Raw genomic sequence first — 18,874 nt, 5'->3', positions numbered from 1 at the left:
AAAAGAGAAACCGACACACTAAAAAAAAAAAAAAGTTAAAAAAAATATGGCGTGTATTATCTGTGGACCCCTCACTTCTATGAAAGAGTGAGATGGGGAGAGGAGTCCCCAATGAAAAGCATTCTGGCAAAAATTTAGGCTAGTCTAACATATCACACTACCTTCCACAATGCTGCCTGAATGATCCTGATAATTTGTAACATTAACTTTTGATTTTTTGGAGTGTCATTCTTTCCATCTACATCGTGATAGTTACTGGGTATATGGTTTTCTTGGGTCTGCTTATTCCAGTCTACATAAGTCCATACAGATCTCTCTGTGCTTCTCTATAGTCATCACATCCATCGTTTTTTTTACAACACAATAAATTTTTTTTTGACAATTTATTTAGCCATTCCCCAATAGATACTCATCAAAAAAGTGTTACTATCAAAATTTTGGTGTAAATATTGGGAATTTTTTGTTGTTAATGTCTTCTTTTGGAAATTGGTACAGTAACAGAATTTCTAGTTCAAAGAGTATAGATTTTAGTCACTTCATTTGCATAATTCAAAAAAATCTCTTCAGAAGGATTCTACTAATTCACATCTCCAACAAAATGCATTATTGGGCCTATAGTTTGACAACTCTTCCAACACTATTATAATTTTTTCCCAATCTTTGCTAATGTTCAGGGTATAAGGTGAAACCTTGTTTTGATCGTGGTTGTGAATCCTTTGAAATTCTTTTGAAAATTGTTCATATCCTTTAATTCCTGCTCTACTGGGGAATTAGTTTATACACACACACACACATACACACACACACACACACAAACACATATATGTGTATGCATAAATTGTTTATATATCTTAGATATTAAACCCTTATCGGAAAAATTTATTTTTTTCTCCACTTGACCATTTTCCTTTATCATGGGTGTATTAATTTTGTCTGTGCAGAAGCTTTTAAGTTTAAGTGAAGTGATGTATTTTATATTTTACAATTGCCTCCATCTGTTATTTGTTAAGAATGTGTCCCCTATGGGGTCAAATGAGAAAGACAGCTACTGTGATCATGACAGTGATCCAGGACAATTCCAAAGGACCCATGATGAAAAATGCTATTCACCTCCAGAGAGAGAGAGAGCTGATAAACTTTGTAGATTGACTGAAGTATACTTTTTTTAACCCCATTTTTCTTGTTTTGTCTGTTTTCTTTTGCAATTTAGCTAATATGGACATATCTTTTGCATGACTTCACATGTATAATTAATATTGCTCACCTTCTCAAGAGATTGGATGGGGGCAGAAAGGAGCAAACCTGGAATTCACAATTTTAAAAAATGGATGTTAACTTTTACATGTAATTGCGAAATATTTAATGAAATGAAAATATATTTTAAAATATATATATCTGAGAGCTGTGAGAGCTGTGTGATCTGTTTCTCTTCTAATTTTTTGCAGCATGATTTTTAATAAAAGAAGCATATCATAAACTTCTCCCAGCTATTAGCAGGCAGAATGTAGTGTGATATGTTAGACTAGTCTAAATTTTTGCCAGAATGCTTTCCAGGTTTCCCAGCAGTTTTTATTAAATAAGGATTATTTTTCCTAGGTAACTTATGTTTTCTTTTTTATCAAACCTTGGGCTATTGTTTAGGATTTTTCCATGTTTCACTGATCTATTTTTTTTAACCAGGACCAGTACCAAACAGTTTTGATGATGGATGTTTTATAGCATAGTTCAAGGGCTAAGAATGATATTCCCCTTTTATACATATTTCTTTTAGCCATTTCCATGGACATTCTAGATCTTAAGTTTTTCCAAGTGAATTTTGTTATTTTATCAAGTTCTATAGCATAAACCCTGAGTGATTCGATTGGCATAGAAATAAAATATAAATTAACTTTGGTAGTATTGTCATTTTTATTATATTGGTATTGCCTAGCCCTAAACATTGAATATTCCTTCAGCTAATTAAGTTTGTAATTGTATCTGTACATGTTTTTGTGTGCCTTGGTAGGTATTTTATGAACTTTGTGGTTATTTTTGAATAGTATTATCCTTTTGTTGCTTCTTGGATTTTTTATTGTAATGTTGAAATGCTATTGATTTTTAGGATTTATTTTGTAGCCTACAATTCTGTTGAAGCTATTGTCTCAATTTGCTGATTCCTTAGAATTTTTCAAGTATACCATTTTTTCATTACCAAATAGGAATAGTTTTATCTATACTTTACCTATTTGTATAATCTTAAATTATCATCTTATTGCTATTGTTGGCATTTCCAGACCTGCTGCTGCTGTTGGTGGTGGTCCTTTGTTCTCAAAGACTACCAGGTCCATCAGGGACCTGATGCCATGACACGCCCATGAATTGGATTTAAGCAGGGGAGGCTGTGCCAAGTCCCTAGACCTATAGCAAACAATAGAGAGAAAGCATCCTTCTTTGGCTCTTCTATTTATTGGAAGAGGTTCTAGTATATCCTCATTGCATAGGATGCTTGCCTTCTATTTTTAATACATGTTTTTCATTATATCAAAAAAAGGTTCTTCAATGCCTATACTTAATAGGGTTTTTAGCACAAAAGAGTGATATGTTGTCAAGGGTTTTTATGTATCCATTGAGATGACTGTGTGGTTTTTAAATGTTTTGGCTTTTAATGTGATTTACTTTATTGATTGTTTTCCTAGTGTTGAACCATCTTCACGTTCCTGGTATTAAGCTCATGTGGTCATAACGAATGATTTCTTGGATAAAATGCCATATAGTCTCATTGTCAAGATTCTTTTAAAAATGTTTGAATCAATATTCATTAATCATTTTGGCTTAAAGTTTTCCTCCTGAGCTTTATGCTTTCCCAGTTTCGGTGCTAACATAAAAGAATTCTAGTAGTATAATTTCTTAGCTTTCAGGAATAATTTGATAATATGGGTGTTTTTTATTATCAAAAAAAATTGCTAGAATTCTCTTGTGAATTCATCAGGACCAAATAACTTTTTTTTTTCCTGACAGTTCCTTTTCAGCTAAATTTATTTCCTTTTTTTGAGATTGGGCTGTTTAAGATCTTTTATTTATTTGTTCTTTGGATAGTTTTGAGTATTTTACATTTTTAAAGACATTCCTCTATTTTTTTATGTTTTCAGTTTTGTTAGCATGTAACCAGGTATGTGTTTGATTCTGGTTTTGTTGGGATTTCATCTCACTTATATGCTATTTCATTGACTTGACTTTCTGCTCTCTTTTTAATCATATTTGCTAAACAATTGTCAATTTTATTTATCTTTTCAAAAACTCAGTTTTTAGTTTTATTATTTCTATGTTTCTCCTCAAATTATCTCTCATTTTTGAGTTTATTTGTTGGCTTTCTAACTTTTTCACGTGCATCTTAAGTTAATTAATTTCTCTTTTTATTTCATTAATGTATGTTTGTAGGGATGTGACTTCCCCTCCTCCCTTCCCCGAGAACTGCTTTATCTGCATCCCTAGAAGTTTTGGAATGTGGTTCATCATTATCATTTTCTTCCACATCATTGTCTATGATTTGTTCTCTGACACCCTCATTATTAAGGATTTCATTGTTAAGTTTCCATTTGGGATTGTCTTTTGTTCATAGTTCCTGAACTATGACTATTTTGCATTATGGTCTATAAAAGATGTATTAACTAGTTTTACATTTATTTACAATATCTCTCTACTATAATGAGTGGTCAATGTCCTCCTCTATATTATTTTATTTTTCCAAATATATGTAAAGATAATTTTCAACATTTATTTTTGTAAGACTTTGTGTTCCAAATTTTTCTCCCTCCTTCACTTACCTCTCCCCTTCCCATGATCGCAAGCAATCAGATATAAGTTAAATATATGCAATCCTTTTAAACCTATTTCCATATTTGTCATGTTATACAAGAAAAATCAGACCAAAAGGAAAAAAACAAACAAATGTGAAAATACTATGCTTTGATCCACATTCAATCTCCATAGTTCTCGCTCTAGAAGCAGATGGCATTTTCCACCCCAAGTCATTGGAATTGCCTTGAATCACATGGTCAATTTTTGTAAAAGTTTCATGGGGTGATCAGAATTATTTACATTCCTTTGAAGCCCCTTTTAGATGACATTATAAGTCCTTTAATATTAGTTTCTCCAGGAAATTTGTTTAGTTCTATATTTTCTCTGGTCTATCAGTTAGACTTATCCAAATTTGCTAGAGGGATATTGAAATCTGTCACTTCTGTGTTACGATTATGGTTTCTCATAGCTCAATTAATGTTTCCTTCATAAATGCTGATGCTAAAGAATCTGAAGCATATAAGTTTGTTAAAGATATTGATTTGTTGCTTATAGTTCCTTCCAACATGAAGTTGTTTCCTTGTTGGTGCCTTTAAATTATCTGACTGTTTTTGCTTGGTCAGAAAGCATGTTTAAAACTCCTGTGTTTTGTTTTTTGTATTTTAATTTCTTTAGATTCATTTGACGCATAATAATTTTCCTCCATATCTTCAGTTTAATTTCACGCATGCCTTTTTTTCATGTGTTTTTGTAAGCAATAGATTGGAGGCTTTTGTTTTCTTATCCAAACTGTTCCTCTTTTTGATTATACTGTGCTGTTTAATCCATTCATATGTAAGTATATGAGAATCAGGTTTATTTTGTCCTCCATTTGGTTCTAATATTGTTTTTTCTCACAATATGATTTTTCCCTCTTTTATTGTAAACACAGTATTATTTTCCTCCAGTTAGTTTAGCCCATTTGTTTTGAAGATGGCCCTATTCCCACTAGCTCTTTAATCCTTATCAGCTTTTCCATTCACTACCCTTGCCTTGAAGGTTTTGTTTGTTCCTTTTTCTTTCTATTTATAGCTTTCTCCTTTTTCCTTCTCTCAGGCAGATAGATTGCCTTTTTCTTTTCTCCCCTTCAACGAGTTTTGTTCATGTTTTAAATTTTATTTTTTGTGTCCCTTTTCAGAGAGGTTTTTCTAGCTGTCCTCTCTGTCCTGTGTTTTTAATTTATCCTGTCTACTCTAGATCCTTATTCTCTGGTTCATGACATCTGTAAGTACCTAGTCTCTCTCTCCTCTGTACTTCTCATGCATCCAAACGTCCAAGGTGGCCATTCTGGTCCCTCCTTGACGTGTAGGGCTTGGCCCACAATATTCCATTGTACCTCATTCCAGACCACCACCAATTCCTGCAGGTGACAGAGAGGACGCCACCCCCCACCTGCATGACCCTGATTGTGCAACCTTCCCTCTGGTTACCTGCTCCTTCCTGGGTTCATAATGTTCCATCCCTTAGATGGTAGGGATCATCTTTCCCTCATTCCTAGGCACATCCCACCCTTACCTCCATGCCCCCTGTTCCCCACCCCCATTTTCATGTACCTCCCACAAGTAACACTGATTCACCTGTAGTCAGGTCTGTAACAGAGTCTGTCCATAATGCCCCCAACCTGTCTCTTACTTATGATCTACACCTTACTTCGGCCTTCATTCCCATCTCCTTGTGTACATTAGGAAGAAGTCTCTCATTGGTATCTCTGATGTCGTTCTGGTGGTATTGCTATCCCTGGCTGCTGCATTTATTCACCTGTCCTGCAGCTTGGGGTGTTCAAGAAATGAATAATCTCTTCAGATCTGGTTTTTATTCCAAGAATGTTTCTAGTGCTTCTTTATTATGGAACACTCATCTTTTCTTTTCCATGTACGGTTAAGCTCAGACATGTTGGATAGGCCATCCTGAACTGTGTCTTGAGCTCCATTGCCCTTCAGAATATAATTCTATTCGCTTCTGCATTTTCTGGCAGGGGAACAAAAGTCTTGTGCTATTTTAATTTCCTTACTTTTGTATTTGAAAGTCTTTCTTCTGATTTCCTGCAGAATTCATTTCTGAACTGGATTGTTAAATTTAATCACTATGCATATGTCTTGGAGTTTGAAGTTTTTTTTTTTTTCCTGAAAAGAATTTGTGGATTATTTCAATCAGCAATTTCTTTTTCCATGTTCAAAAATTCTGGGCAGTTTTCTTGTATCATTTTGTCCATTATGATTTTAAGGGCTTTTTTTTGTCTTGTCAGAGTCTTCTGGGAAAGCTATGATTCTTAGCTTATTTCTACACACTGTGTCTTTGAAATCAATATGTTTTCTTTACATAGTGAGCCTATTTTTAAAAAGTTATTGCTTTCTGCTTCACTTCTTCTAAGTTGCCCTTCACATCTGTGTATTTGCATTCCTAATCTATCATTCTCTCTTTTGTTTCTTTGGTGAAGCTTGCCATTGCAGATTGCCATTATTTATGCTGTTAAGGCAGGCTATAAATTCTGTTCTCATAATTCTCATTTCTCTTTTAAATTACTCAGGAACAATGCAGCCAAGATTAGAAAGGAAGCAGAAAACTGGGAAACAATTTTTACAGCCAGTATTTTTGAAAAAGGCCTCATTTCTAAAATATATAAAGAACTAAGTCAAATTTATAAGAATACAAATTATTCCCCAATTCATAAATGATCACAGGATACGAACAATTTTCAGATGAAAAAATTAAAGTCATTTATAGTCATATGAAAAAATGCTCTATATCACTATTGATTACAGAAAGGTAAATTGAGACAACTCTGAGGTCCCGCTTCACACCTCTCAGATTGGTTAAGATGACAGGAAAAGATAATGATAAATATTGGAAGGAATATGGGAAAACTGGGATGCTAATTCATTACTGGTGGAGTTGTGAGCTGATACAGCCATTCTGGGGAGCAATTTGGAATTATGCTCAAAGGGCTATCAAACTGTGCATACCCTTTGATCCAGCAGTGTTTCTACTGGGCTTGTATCCCAAAGAGAGCATAAAAGAGGAGAAAAGATTCACATTTGTAACAATTTTTTTATAGGACAAGAAATCAGAAATTGAATGGATGCCCATCAATTGGAGAATGGATGAATAAGTTATGGTCGAGGAACCCAATGGTTTTATTGTTCTAGGAAATGATGAAGAGGCTGATTTTTAAAAAGCCTAGAAAGATTTACATGAGCTGATGCTGAGGGAAGCAAGCAGAACCAAGAAAACATTGTACACGGCAACAACAAAATTATGTGATAATCAACTGTGATGGACTTGGCTTTTCTCAACAATGAGGTGATTCAAGATGATTCCGATAGACTCAGGATAGAAAATCATCTACATTCAGAGAAAAAAATGAAATGTGGATCGAAGCATGGTATTTTTACCTTTGTTGGCTCTTTCTTGTGGCTTTTTCTCTTTTGGTTTGATTTTTCTTGTACAACATGATAAATTTGGAATTATCTTTAAAAAGTTTAACATTTATTTTAAAACATAAAAAGTTACTCAGGAACAGCATATAGTGGTTCCAAATACTCCTCACATTCCACAGGGTCCTCCATCTTATCAAGTGAGGGATCATTTTTCTTCAATTTGCTTTATTTGTTCACGAGGCTTCACCTTGTTTGCTAGATCTCGAGCCCACATTTCCTTCTGCTGATGTTGTTTTTCCTGAGAATTTATCTACTTAAGTTCAAGATCTTATCCTAGTGTCCTGTCGACAACCTCTGCTCCTCAGGTCTCTGGCTGCCATGCTGGTGTCCCATAACTCAGAGTGATGGTCTCTGACAGGGACTGAGCACGACTTCAAGGCCAGATCCTGTCTAGCCCCTTCTGTAGAGATTTTTTGTAGCCCAGAACAGAGAACGGCTTCAGCAGATAACAGATGCCAGGGGGCTGGGAGGGGTGAGAAGTGGATGACTTCTACTGGGACTTCACTTTCTCTGATCCTCTGCTCCCTTTCAGGGACAAAGACTTCGGATGTGCACACCAGAGGAAAAGACAGTGTGGGTTGTGTGTCTGGATCCTAGTGTTTAGTGGACTGCAAGAACTTATACACAGCAAGCAATTAATAAATGCCTTTTGAGTTGTACAGAATGGCTAGAAAGTACTATGCAAAGGTCCACAGAGCTTACATTTTATAGAAATAAGCATTGGTTTGTTTTTAAAGACGATCTAATAAAAGTGATCTTTGCCAACAATTTCATAATGAGATTAATAAAATGGATTCTGAAAAAGCACATTCTGGAAAACTAAAACCACACGGCCTCCTCAGCTCTTCAGAAAAATGACTAATCCATTTATTTATTTGTGGCTGAGCATTCAAACTCAAGTGATCTGGAGGCACTGGCTCTGGTTCAGGCCAGGTAAACATCCATCAGAGACTCCCAGCTCCCATAGCGTTACTTTGTCATCTCAAGTGCATTTGAAAGTCAGAGGAAACTGATCCAAGATACGTCCACCCTGAAAACGAGCCGGGTGGGCAGAGCACTGAGAGCTAGCGCCCATGCTAAGGCTGCCCACCCCCTCCCAAGCTCTGCGGAAAAGCAGCCTGGGCTCAGCAACAGAGAAGAATTTTCCGAGACAGGAACAATTAGAATGAAGGCAAGTCATAGGGTTACCAGGTCTGAGAGCTGGTAGGGAGAGAATGAGAGAACCCCAGGTGGGGAAACTGAGGCCTGGAGAAGGAGAGTGACTTACTCAGCGCCATATGACAAGGATGCAGCTGGATGTACTTTCAGGGTCCTCCCACTCCCCATTTCTCTAGTGAGGGGGAAGTCCACTTTGAACCGGCACCAGATGGCCAGGAGCCGGACCCTGCGTCAAACAGGACAACAGGAGGCATCTGAGAAAATGGGGGCACTGCCCAGGAATCCAAATGGTTTTGGGGTCCTCAAGCCCAACTGTACAGACCTGTCTGAGCACGAATGATGGCACGAATTCTGGCCTGCTCCAGAAGAATTAAGAGAACAGGAGCTCTGGAGCAAGAAACAGCAGCCCAATGGGTCTAAGTAAGGAAGCGGTTCCAGGAATGGATGCCTTGGATATAAAGGCACTGGCCCAGAAAGGTCATCCAGCTCCGGGAGCCAGCCCTGAACCCACACAGGACTTAGCAGTAACAGCCACAACTCCTGGTGAGGGACCACTTGCATGGTCGGACCCAAGGCTTCCATTTGCAAATGCGGCCAGTGTACAGACTGCACTGCTTATTTATGAGAAAGGCAGCCTTTTATTTTTAAATTGGTTCAGGAATGTTGTGGCAGGAGCTGGAGGGCACTAATAGTGAAATTTTTAAAAAGGAGAGAAATAAGATCCTTAATGGGTCATTAAAAATAAACCAAAGGAAGCCAAAAGGAGTTCAGAGAGGGCCATAAGCTGGGCAGGGCTGGCTCTGCCACAGTAATTTTGAATTATCAAAAACCAATTCCAGGGTTCTGTGAAGGTTGGTGCTCTTTCTGTTCTTTGTTACAGAGAAATGTTGGTGTTTATTGACCTTTGTCAAATGTCACGAATTTTAAAAGACCTCATCAGGCTCTGTTGGCCCAGAAAAGGGAGCACATCAGGCCCACACCACATCCTCCTATCCCAGTACCCATGAAATGGCGGATCTCCAATGGGGGTCTTGAGGTCAATTTGGCAGGAGATCTCAGAAAGACATGAGGAGGTGAGAAACTAGGGATGCATCTCCTTGTGTACTGTCCAACATTCTCTCTCCTGCTTCAGTATAATTTGCAAGGCCTTCAGAAGGCTGCTGGGAGGTGATGGGTTGAAAAAGCAAATGAAAGGGTTAATGTGTTTTATTGCCAGCTTTAGAAAAGTCAAAGGCACAGATGGTAGGAGGCACACGGCTCTCATTCTAGGGCTGGCCAAAGGAATTCCCTCTCCTTGCCCTTGGCAGGGCTGAACCCAGCTTCCCTTGGGCCACTGAAGGGGAGTGGCTAATGAGGACTCAACAGCTGTGACGTAGCAAGGGGGGCTACAGACCGACAGAATTAAGCAAAGAATTGGTGATATGATGGCTAGCCTCCCAAAGCCTTCCTCACCTTGCGCAGAGAATTTTCTGGATGTGTGGTTCCCCCGACCTCTATGAATCTCTGGGACATTTCTATAAGAAATGAGGTTCTGGAAGTCTGTCCAGGGATGAGAGCAGAGAGCCAACAAGAGTTGAAAGGCTGGCCCCTGGCAATCCCAAAGAGGCACCTTGTGTGCTGAGGGGCTCTGTCCTACCATCTCAATGGCAGAGAAGTGAATGCTAAACCCAGCATGGTCTGTGGACCACCTCGAAATGTTATTTTTTTTGGCCACTGAGATCCTCATCCAAAGAACAATGAATGCATGTATGGCCATGAAGGCTGCATCCTATTCTTTGTAATATTCTTGCTTCAAATGAAACCAGAAGAGAGGAGGGAGTTTCAGGGAAATGGTACATGGCTCATGGGTGATCCTTGGAAGATTAAAGAGAGTGGTTGGCAGAGCAAGCTTCATTGCACATCTAAGGCAACATTTTGTGGGATATTTGCCCATCCCATTCTGCAGTAATATAATAATAGTTGGGTATTTATAGAGCATCTAGGTTTGCAAAGGGTTTTGCAAACATCTCATTCCCTCATTTTAGGAGGACTCGGTAACCTGCCTGATGCTGGCCTAGAAGGTAGGAGAGTAGAATGGAGGAACATTCCCTCTTCACTGAGAAGCATTTCCTGCCCCTTCACTCTTGCCCTTAAAAGAACATCAAGAAGGAGTCTTTGTCAGACATTGGGTGTCATCATGGGTGGCAAGCTGGCCTTGGGACCAGGGAGCCCTGGGTCCACCCTTTGATGCCCCGGCTGCTCTCCAAGAGTATAAGCTGCAGAGAAGTGCTGACCCCACTGAGGGTTTTGTCACCCAGTGAAATCCAGTCTGAGGTTCATCCCAACCCTATGTGCACAAAGACCGCCATGAAAATGGCTGATGCACCAAAGTGGGTGGTTAAGGATGAAACGGGAGAAAACTTCTATAAAAGATTCTAATAAAAGTCTCTAAATCAAATCAACATATACTCCCATACGAGGTGACTTCAATACAAAGTTGACAAAAAAGTAAGAAGGGGAGAAGGATAAGGGAAAGCGTGGTTCAGGGGAAGAAAATAAAGGAAGCCCAAGGCCTGGAGATCTCAGAAATCTCATGCTTCCATATCCTCAAAACTTGCTTTGAGAAAAGAAATTGCAGGCACTTTCCATGCCAAGCCACAAATGACATCATAAAGAATAGGAGAGCTTCTATTTTAATGGGAAGGAAAGACTTATTATTAGTGTAGGAGCAATTCCTGAGTCAGCTAAAATCACCTCATTGACTTGTCAGAGCTAAGATTCAGAAGCAGTAAAATATAAGCCCAATAATGAGAAAAAGATATTACATGTAATTGAAAAAACTTAACCCTTTACAATGTAAACAAGTTAGTCAGGTAATAAATACTTATTAAGCACCTACTGTGTGCCAGGTACTGCGGTAAGTGCTGGGGATGCAAGGAAAGGCAAAAGGCCATCCTGGCCCACCAAAAGCTCACAGTGCAATGGGGGAGGAAAGGCAGCCTGCAGACCGATGAAGAAACCAGATAAAGTGGAAAAGACTGAAAATAATCGCCAGAGGGAAAGCGTTGGGCAGGACTGGGAAAGGCTTCCTGCAGAAGGAGGGATGTTAGCTGGACCTTGAAGGAAGCCAGGAGGCAGAGATGAGGAGGAAGGGCAGACAATGGCCAGATGTTGGCCAAGACAGACCCAAACAGCCCCCACGGGAGGCCCGAGGGGAAAGCCTCCAGGGAGCACCCCCACTTTTTAAGTCCTCTCATTACCAACCAGCACATGGCTCTGTGAGACCCTACATGCTACACCTAGAGCTAGCAAAGAAAGGCAAAAGCCTCAGCCCGGCCTTCAGGAAACTCACTTTCTAATGGAGGCCCAGCCCAGGTCCCCAGAAAACATACATGGAAGGTGATCTAGGAGGCCCCGGGGGGACTTGCAGCAAGTGGGGCTTGAGGGAGTCCTGGAGGAAGCTAGGAGGTAGAGCCGAGGAGAAGGGCCTGCGGGAATGGGGCACTGCCAGGGCAAACATACAGGCTGGGTGACCGAGTATGCGGAGGAGAGAAAACGCGGGGCTTCAGAAGCTTAGCGCAATGCTAGGTCTGATCCTGGAGCTAACAAGGAGCCCGTGAATGCTTCTTCCCTCCTCCTCCTTCCTTCTGGGCAGAGGGATGAATGGCGGGGTCACACGTGAACTTCCAAGCAATCGCCTTGGTCACTGAGTGTGGACAGACAAGGAGGGAAGGCTGAAGCTGGAAGGGCAGCAGAGAGCTACCGCCATGGAGCAGCATGAAGGGGTGGACGGTGGAGGGGACACAGAGGCAGAGAGATGGATGGGGAGGGAGGTGGATGGACAGACAAGACAGATGAATGAAGAGATGGATAGAGGGATGGATGGAGAGAGACAGATGGAGAGAGAGAGATGGATGAATGGAAAGATGGATAGGGAGATAAGAGATGGATGGATAGACAAGATAGATGAATGGAGAGATGGATAGAGGGATGGACAGATAAGAGAGACAGATGGAGAGAGAGAAACAGATGAATAGAAAGATGGATAGGGAGATAAGAGATGGATGGACAGACAATAGATGAAGGAAGAGATGGATACATTGATGGATGGAGAGAGACAGATGAGGAAGGATGGATAAGGAGAAGATGGCTAGGGAGATAGAGATGGGCAGACAAGATAGATAAGTGGAGAGATGGATAGAGGGATGGATGGATAGATGAGAGAGAAATAAACGAACAGAGAGAGATAGATGAGTGGAAAGATGGGTAGGGAGATAGAGATGGATGGATGAACAGACAAAAGAGATGAAGGAAGAGATAGATAGAGATACAGACAGACAAGACAGATGAAGAGATAGAGAGATGGATGACCAGAGAGGTGGATAGAGGTAGAAAGATAGATAATAGAGTGAGCAACTGAGTTGCCTTTCCTGTGAGCCAATCCATAGAAATTGTGAAAGTAGAAATAGCATGGAAATAACATAGAAAAACAATTCAGGATTTTCATTCTCCTACCAGCTTTCCCGGTGGTTTGTAGAAATCCCAAGCTCCCCGGAAACTTACACTTACATATAGACATCTTTGATGAGCCCCGTGTGATTTCAATACATTTTTTACCCGCTCATGTATTTCATCTGAGTTTGCAGGTGAGCACCAATCTGAATGATATCTGCAGACACAAATGACAAGAGATACTATTTGTAGACAAGCCAGTGGTAGGAAGACGGGTGGGGAACCCTTTCCAGTTCCCAGATACAGACAGCTATTCCTTCCCAACCCCTTCTCCACAACTGATAGTAGAATTAAGATCCAAAAAGATTCAAAAAAGCCTAGAATGTGGTGAGGAAAATTTCAAAAGACAAAATGTAATTTAGATGAATTTCCTCCATTTGGGTTTTAAAATATCAATTTTTAAATTTATTATTATTTATTTAAAAGATTACTGAATGGGGCAGCCATTCAACTAGACAAGAATTTGAAGGGGTGACATGAGGAAGTCTTGTTCTGACTTCCAAGAGAGGAGGAGGCCCAGCAGGCCGTACATACGGCCAGCTCACACTGGCACAGACCGCCGTGGGACGCAGGGGCTGCTCAGTAAGGGAGACTCAGGTACAATTTAGAGGAGAAGCCACAGAGCTTCTGGGAGGTAGTAGTCAGTATGGCAGGAGGGGGCTGGGAGGTCCAATCAAATCAGTCAGGAGTGTGCCCCGGCAAGTGAGGAACAGCCACACTCAGTGCTCAGGAGAGGCTCGCTGCCGTTGGATGCCTGGGTTCAGATCCGGGAGCCAGATTTTAGGAAAGATAAGGACTGATACCCTGGAGGGCAGCCAGCAGAGGATAGAGTGGGGATGGGCACTAGAGCCCAGGGAGTCCCAGCATCAGCTGAAGGAGGAAGGAGTTTGCCCCTGGCCTGGCCCTGCTCCTTGCCCCCAGAGGCTTCTGGGACAAACCACCCTTGGCCTCCTCCCCTGGAGATTTCCCAGCCAGAGGCCACACTGTGCCAGACCGTTCCCAATGACGAGATGGGAGGGCTGGGCACGTGAGGGCTGCTCGGACACAAGCTGATGACCGCAGACCTCCCAAGCACCTGCATTTGTCGTCTCTCCTTTTCTCCCTTGCTCTGACATCCTCCCTCTCTCCTTCTACAGTTGCTGACAATAAGGTGACCATTCTGCTTATCAAGGTCAACCCCCATGATCCTGCCTTCTCCAGCAGAGTGCTCCCACGGCATTCTCCCCCACTCTAACCTTCAACCTCTCCCTATTGACTGTTCCTTCCCTACGCCTATAAACATTCAAGTATTTATTAAATGCTAACCGTGTGCCAATCACTGTGCTAAGAGACCGGCACACAGAGAAAGGTAGCAGCCTAGTCCCTAAATACATAAATATGTACATAAATAATGATGTCAATACAACAGGTGTCCGGAGCAGATGGGAGGGACTCGATCTTGTATATCCCATTAGAACGCAGCATCTTGAGGGCCCGACAAGGGCTCAGCATAGCACCTGGTATGTTAAGAAATGTCTATCGATCGACCAGTTCTAATACTGTTATTTAAGGAAAAGACACATTCTGCTTTGCCAAAGAGGGCAATGGGTGGAATCGTAGAGAGGCAGAATTATACTCGATGTAAAGACAGACTTTGTACAATCAGATCTCCACAAAAGGGCAATGGGCCATGGGGGAAGAGAGCCCCCTCAGCGGAGAATTTCAGGCAAAGATTGGAGTAACCATGTGGCAAGTATGGCCTCAGTTAACAAGCATTTATTAAGCCTTTACTGTGTTCCAAACATTGTACTAAGCACCAGCACAAAGAATGGCAAAAAAAAGTCCCTCATCCCAAGCAGTGGGACAGACAATATATAATTAGGCACAGAAGCATTAATGAACCTCTATAGGTATATACAGAGTACATGGAAGGTATCTGAGTGCGGGAGGCAGTGGGAGCTGGTGAACTCCTCCTCAGTCTGGATTGTCATCTGGGTCCCGCCTGCTAATTGTGGGGGTCTTCCAGGGCCCTGCCTTGGACCCTCTCTTCTCCTATATCCTTTTGCTTGGCGATCTCATCGGCTCCCTTGGATCAGACTAGCGTGTCTATGCTAATGCTGTTCAAACCCACTTAGTGGGACCCAGCCCCTCTGCTGATCCTAGAGCCACATCTCAAACTCCCCACTAGACACCTCTAACTGGAAAGACCATAAACGTATTCAATACATCATCTCCCTTCCCCTCCCCCTCCACCCTCTATCCTCCCAGGCACCCAGGCTTGAGCCCCCACCAATCCCGGCGATCTGACCTTCCCAATCACTCTCATCCACGCCCCCTTCTCTCCTTGGAGGTGGCCACCATCCCGGCCCAGGCCCCGTCGGCCCACGCCTGGACTAACATAGCAGCTGTCGAAAGGACTTTCCCATGTGCAGGTCTGAGCATGTCACAAGCCTGTGCCCATTTGTAGGCTCAGCAGCTTCCCACACCACGTCCCCGATGGCATCACCCTGGCAGGCTTCTGCCTCCCTCTCCTGCCCCAGCAGCAATGTGTGGCTCGGGGCATGACCCTCCAAGTCCCCTGAGGCAGGTTCTCTGGCCCTTCCCCCATTATCCCCTCCCCAGGCTCTCCTGGCGGTCAGAGTGCGTGGGCCTGCTTGTGGCCTTTCTCTGCATCCCCAGTGAGGGTCACCTGCTTGGCCCATGGTAGGTGCTTCGGGAAGGCCCCTTGAAGAACTTGCTGAGACAGACCAAGAGGAGGAGGTGAGGACTCTAAGCAGGGGGGAGGCAGAGAGGAGAGATGGAGTATCCTGGTCACTGAACTGCCGGGGGCCAACATGTCTCAGGTGGCTACCAATCTGAGCCACTCATTAAGTAAAAGGATGCACTTGAACTTGCCCCCAAAAGGATACTGAAGACGTTGCCTCCTGCTTACTTCACTTACAGCACCGGATAAAACAAGCCGTCTTTTCTACTTCCCCAAACAAACCAAGTAGATTCCCTTTTCCCTTCTTTCACACACGTATTCCATTCGTGTCTATCATCCTGTTGATGTGGGTGTGACAATGGGCCATCGGATCTGGATTCTGAAGACACGTCCTGCCCCTTCCTAATTGGGTGGCTGGGGAGCCTGGCCTGGCCAGCTCGGTCACCCGAGACACAGAGGAGCCGGGCCATCACTCACTCCCGCCTTCAGTCAGAGAATCCATCTGGAAAAAGCTGAGGCCATTCATGATTTCTGATTTGGGGCCTCTCTTTACTGGAGACCAATTTGCATATTTCATTCATGCCATTTTTCAAATGCACACACATTTGCACATAAAAAGGATAAATCACAAATTAATCTTCTTACCAGGGCAGTTGCCAGTAATCCATTTGTAAATCAGCCACATTAATAATTGATTTATAAAAGAGAATTTGGTAAAGTCCATTTACCTAACATATGCTGAGTGCCTACTGTATGCCAGGTCTCTTGATGGACTCTAAGGCAGGATATCACCTATCAGTGAGAGAAAAGGGGGTGTTGGTGCACCCATGGCAATGGTACTCATGGATTTTGGAACTTGGGGCTGAAGCTAAGCTGCTCTGTCCTCCACGGTCCAGCCACTAGTCTGCGCTGTGGGATAAGAGATGTTGGGATACTAGGGATGCTAGGGATGCTAGGGAAGGGCCTGAGCCTTTCATATCCTCATTTGGAAAATTCCAAACCTCCAAGTGTGATCCTGGAGAGTCTCAGCTTCTTTTCAGTGAATTTTCCTAATATTTAGCTGCCTAATTTTTGTAATAATTCTAAAGTCTAATCCAAATTTTAAATCATAATATTAATAGTCAACCTACTTCAAATCATCTTAGGGAAAAACTAGCTTCTGAAATCTGATTTCTTCATATTGATTTCAGGTGCTAGTGGATAGATTTCCCAAAAGGGGACGAAGCAAAGCCCTTTGCTCATTAAGGGCACGGATTTGCATTTGCCAAAAATCACTAAGAGGAATTTTAAAAGCAATTGCAACCTCTGGGTTTTGTGTTTGGTGACACTGTCAGCTTCTTCCTGCAGCAACTCATGAAAGCGCATTGGATTTCAGTCCTCGTTTGCCCAGATCAACAAAATAAACTTCTATACGTGCACTCTTTGTCATACTTCCAATTTTCCCGGGGACACAGACACATTCGACAGCTGCATCAGTTTAAATTGTTTATCGATTCCAATAGATTATATAAACACTTTGGAAGTATTGCTCGGTGCCTCAGAAAAAAACAAATTAATCAGAAAATGGCTTATAATTCATTTTAAAGATGCCAGCCATGTTGAAGCACAATCAATGGGACAAAACCATTTTTCCTTCCCTGGTAATACAACTAAAGACATTAATTTTTTTTGTTTACTGAGAAGAGGAAAAAAAATTAAATTCTGGTCTAAAATGCAGGCAGTCCCTTGTAAGGCGCGCGCACACACACACACACACACACATACACACACACACTCTTCATGTGAAGTCTGCCATATGGTAGATAAATAAAATTCTGACATCTCTGAGTATCACAGACTTTTAGAAATTGAAACAAAAAGCAATGTTTCTATCTTTCCATAACTCAACAATGCCATAAGCACTTAGGAAGCACCTACTATGTGCCGTGAAGCACCTACTATGTGCCAGGACCGTTGCAAGGTATTGGGGATATAGAGATGCAAAAAAAAAAATGAACAGGACTCTGCCCTCAAGCATCATCGAAGCAGCCCCAACCCAGCTTTCAGGTTGCCATTAAATGTAAGATTCTCAGTCTGGAATTTATTCTAAGTGAGAAATGACCTCACTGCTCACACTCCCACACCTCCTCTTCTCCGAGAGGTTCCAGGGTTCCCAGTAACAGCACCCCACCAAAGGGCCAGCCAAGAACACGGGAGATGGTGGACAACGAGCAAATCACCCAGAAGCATTAGTCACTTCCTATGAGCCAGTTTCCAGGAAATACCGACATAAAAATCAAACTATCTCTCTCTTTGAGGAGCTTACTTTGTACTGGAGAGACAATATGTACACACACACATATACATATATGTGCAAGTACACACACATATATACATATAGAATGATTTTGGGGGGAAAGTACTGGCATATGGGGAGAAATTGCTTTTATACACATGTGTATAAAGTGACACTTGAGCCAAATCTTAAAAGGAAACACTGGAGTCTAAGAGCAGAGGGGTTCAGAAGGCATACCAGGCGTGAGGGATGGCCAGGGCAAAAGCCTCGTGATGAGAGATGAAGTAAAATGTGGGAAGCAGTAAAAGACCGGTGCATCTCCAAGGGACAGAGAAGGAAGGGAGCGCCATGCAGTGGGGCCAGATAGGCTGGCTGGGCCCAGGAGTGAAGCCCTTCCAATGCCCAGGAGAAGGCGTCCCTGCTTGCTCTGGAACTTGCAGAGAGCCATGAGAAGTACTGAGTAGGGCAGTGACTCGAGGGAGAAGATCACTTGCTCCCTTTGCACAGGCGTCTGCTTACAAGGGCCCCATTCATGGGTGGGGAAGCTCAGGCTCCTGGAGGGGGCCCAGCCGTTGAAGGGGCCCACCTGGGCCAGCTCTCCTGCCTTCTGGCAAGCTTTCCTGAGACACACAACCCCCTCTGTCCTGGAAGGGCTTGTTATAGCCTCTCCCACCAAGTTACAGCCAGGGACACTGCCCAGAGGGGACTCGCCAAGTCCCCAACTCATTGAAGGGCAGAGGCAGCTCTTCTGACTCAAAGCCAAGATCACGTTAAGAGTAACCTGCTTTCTTCTCGAGCTTGACTTGATCAAGGCCTGGGGAGCTGCTTTTGAGAACAGTCATTCCTTGAGGGCAACTCTCCCTCTCTCTTCCTCTCCTTCCTTTTCTTTTCTTTTCTTCTCTTCCTTTCCTTCCCCTCCAGATGGCCTTGGGGCCAATGCCCTTCTCCTGTGCTCCCGATTCAGCTTTCGGACAGCCCAGAAGCTGGCTGGGCCAGGACGGGAGCCAGGATTGA

The 18,874-nt window shown here is 42.4% G+C and overlaps 1 protein-coding gene across 2 annotated transcripts in view; it reads right to left on the bottom strand.

The window, feature by feature from the left end:
• The window catches only part of SPATA6 (spermatogenesis associated 6), a 122,029-nt gene that overhangs the window by 10,656 nt on the left and 92,499 nt on the right, over positions 1-18,874 (bottom strand). For both annotated transcript variants that reach the window (XM_031969155.1, XM_031969156.1), the window contains one exon: positions 12,954-13,059. In XM_031969155.1, the coding sequence (XP_031825015.1) occupies positions 12,954-13,059 (106 nt within the window). The remainder of the gene's footprint in view (positions 1-12,953; positions 13,060-18,874) is intronic.

Source organism: Sarcophilus harrisii, chromosome 4 (genome assembly GCF_902635505.1).
Source record: "Sarcophilus harrisii chromosome 4, mSarHar1.11, whole genome shotgun sequence".
Lineage (NCBI taxonomy): Eukaryota > Metazoa > Chordata > Mammalia > Dasyuromorphia > Dasyuridae > Sarcophilus > Sarcophilus harrisii.
Note: the sequence above shows the minus strand (reverse complement) of the source record. Positions and strands in the feature narration are given on the sequence as shown.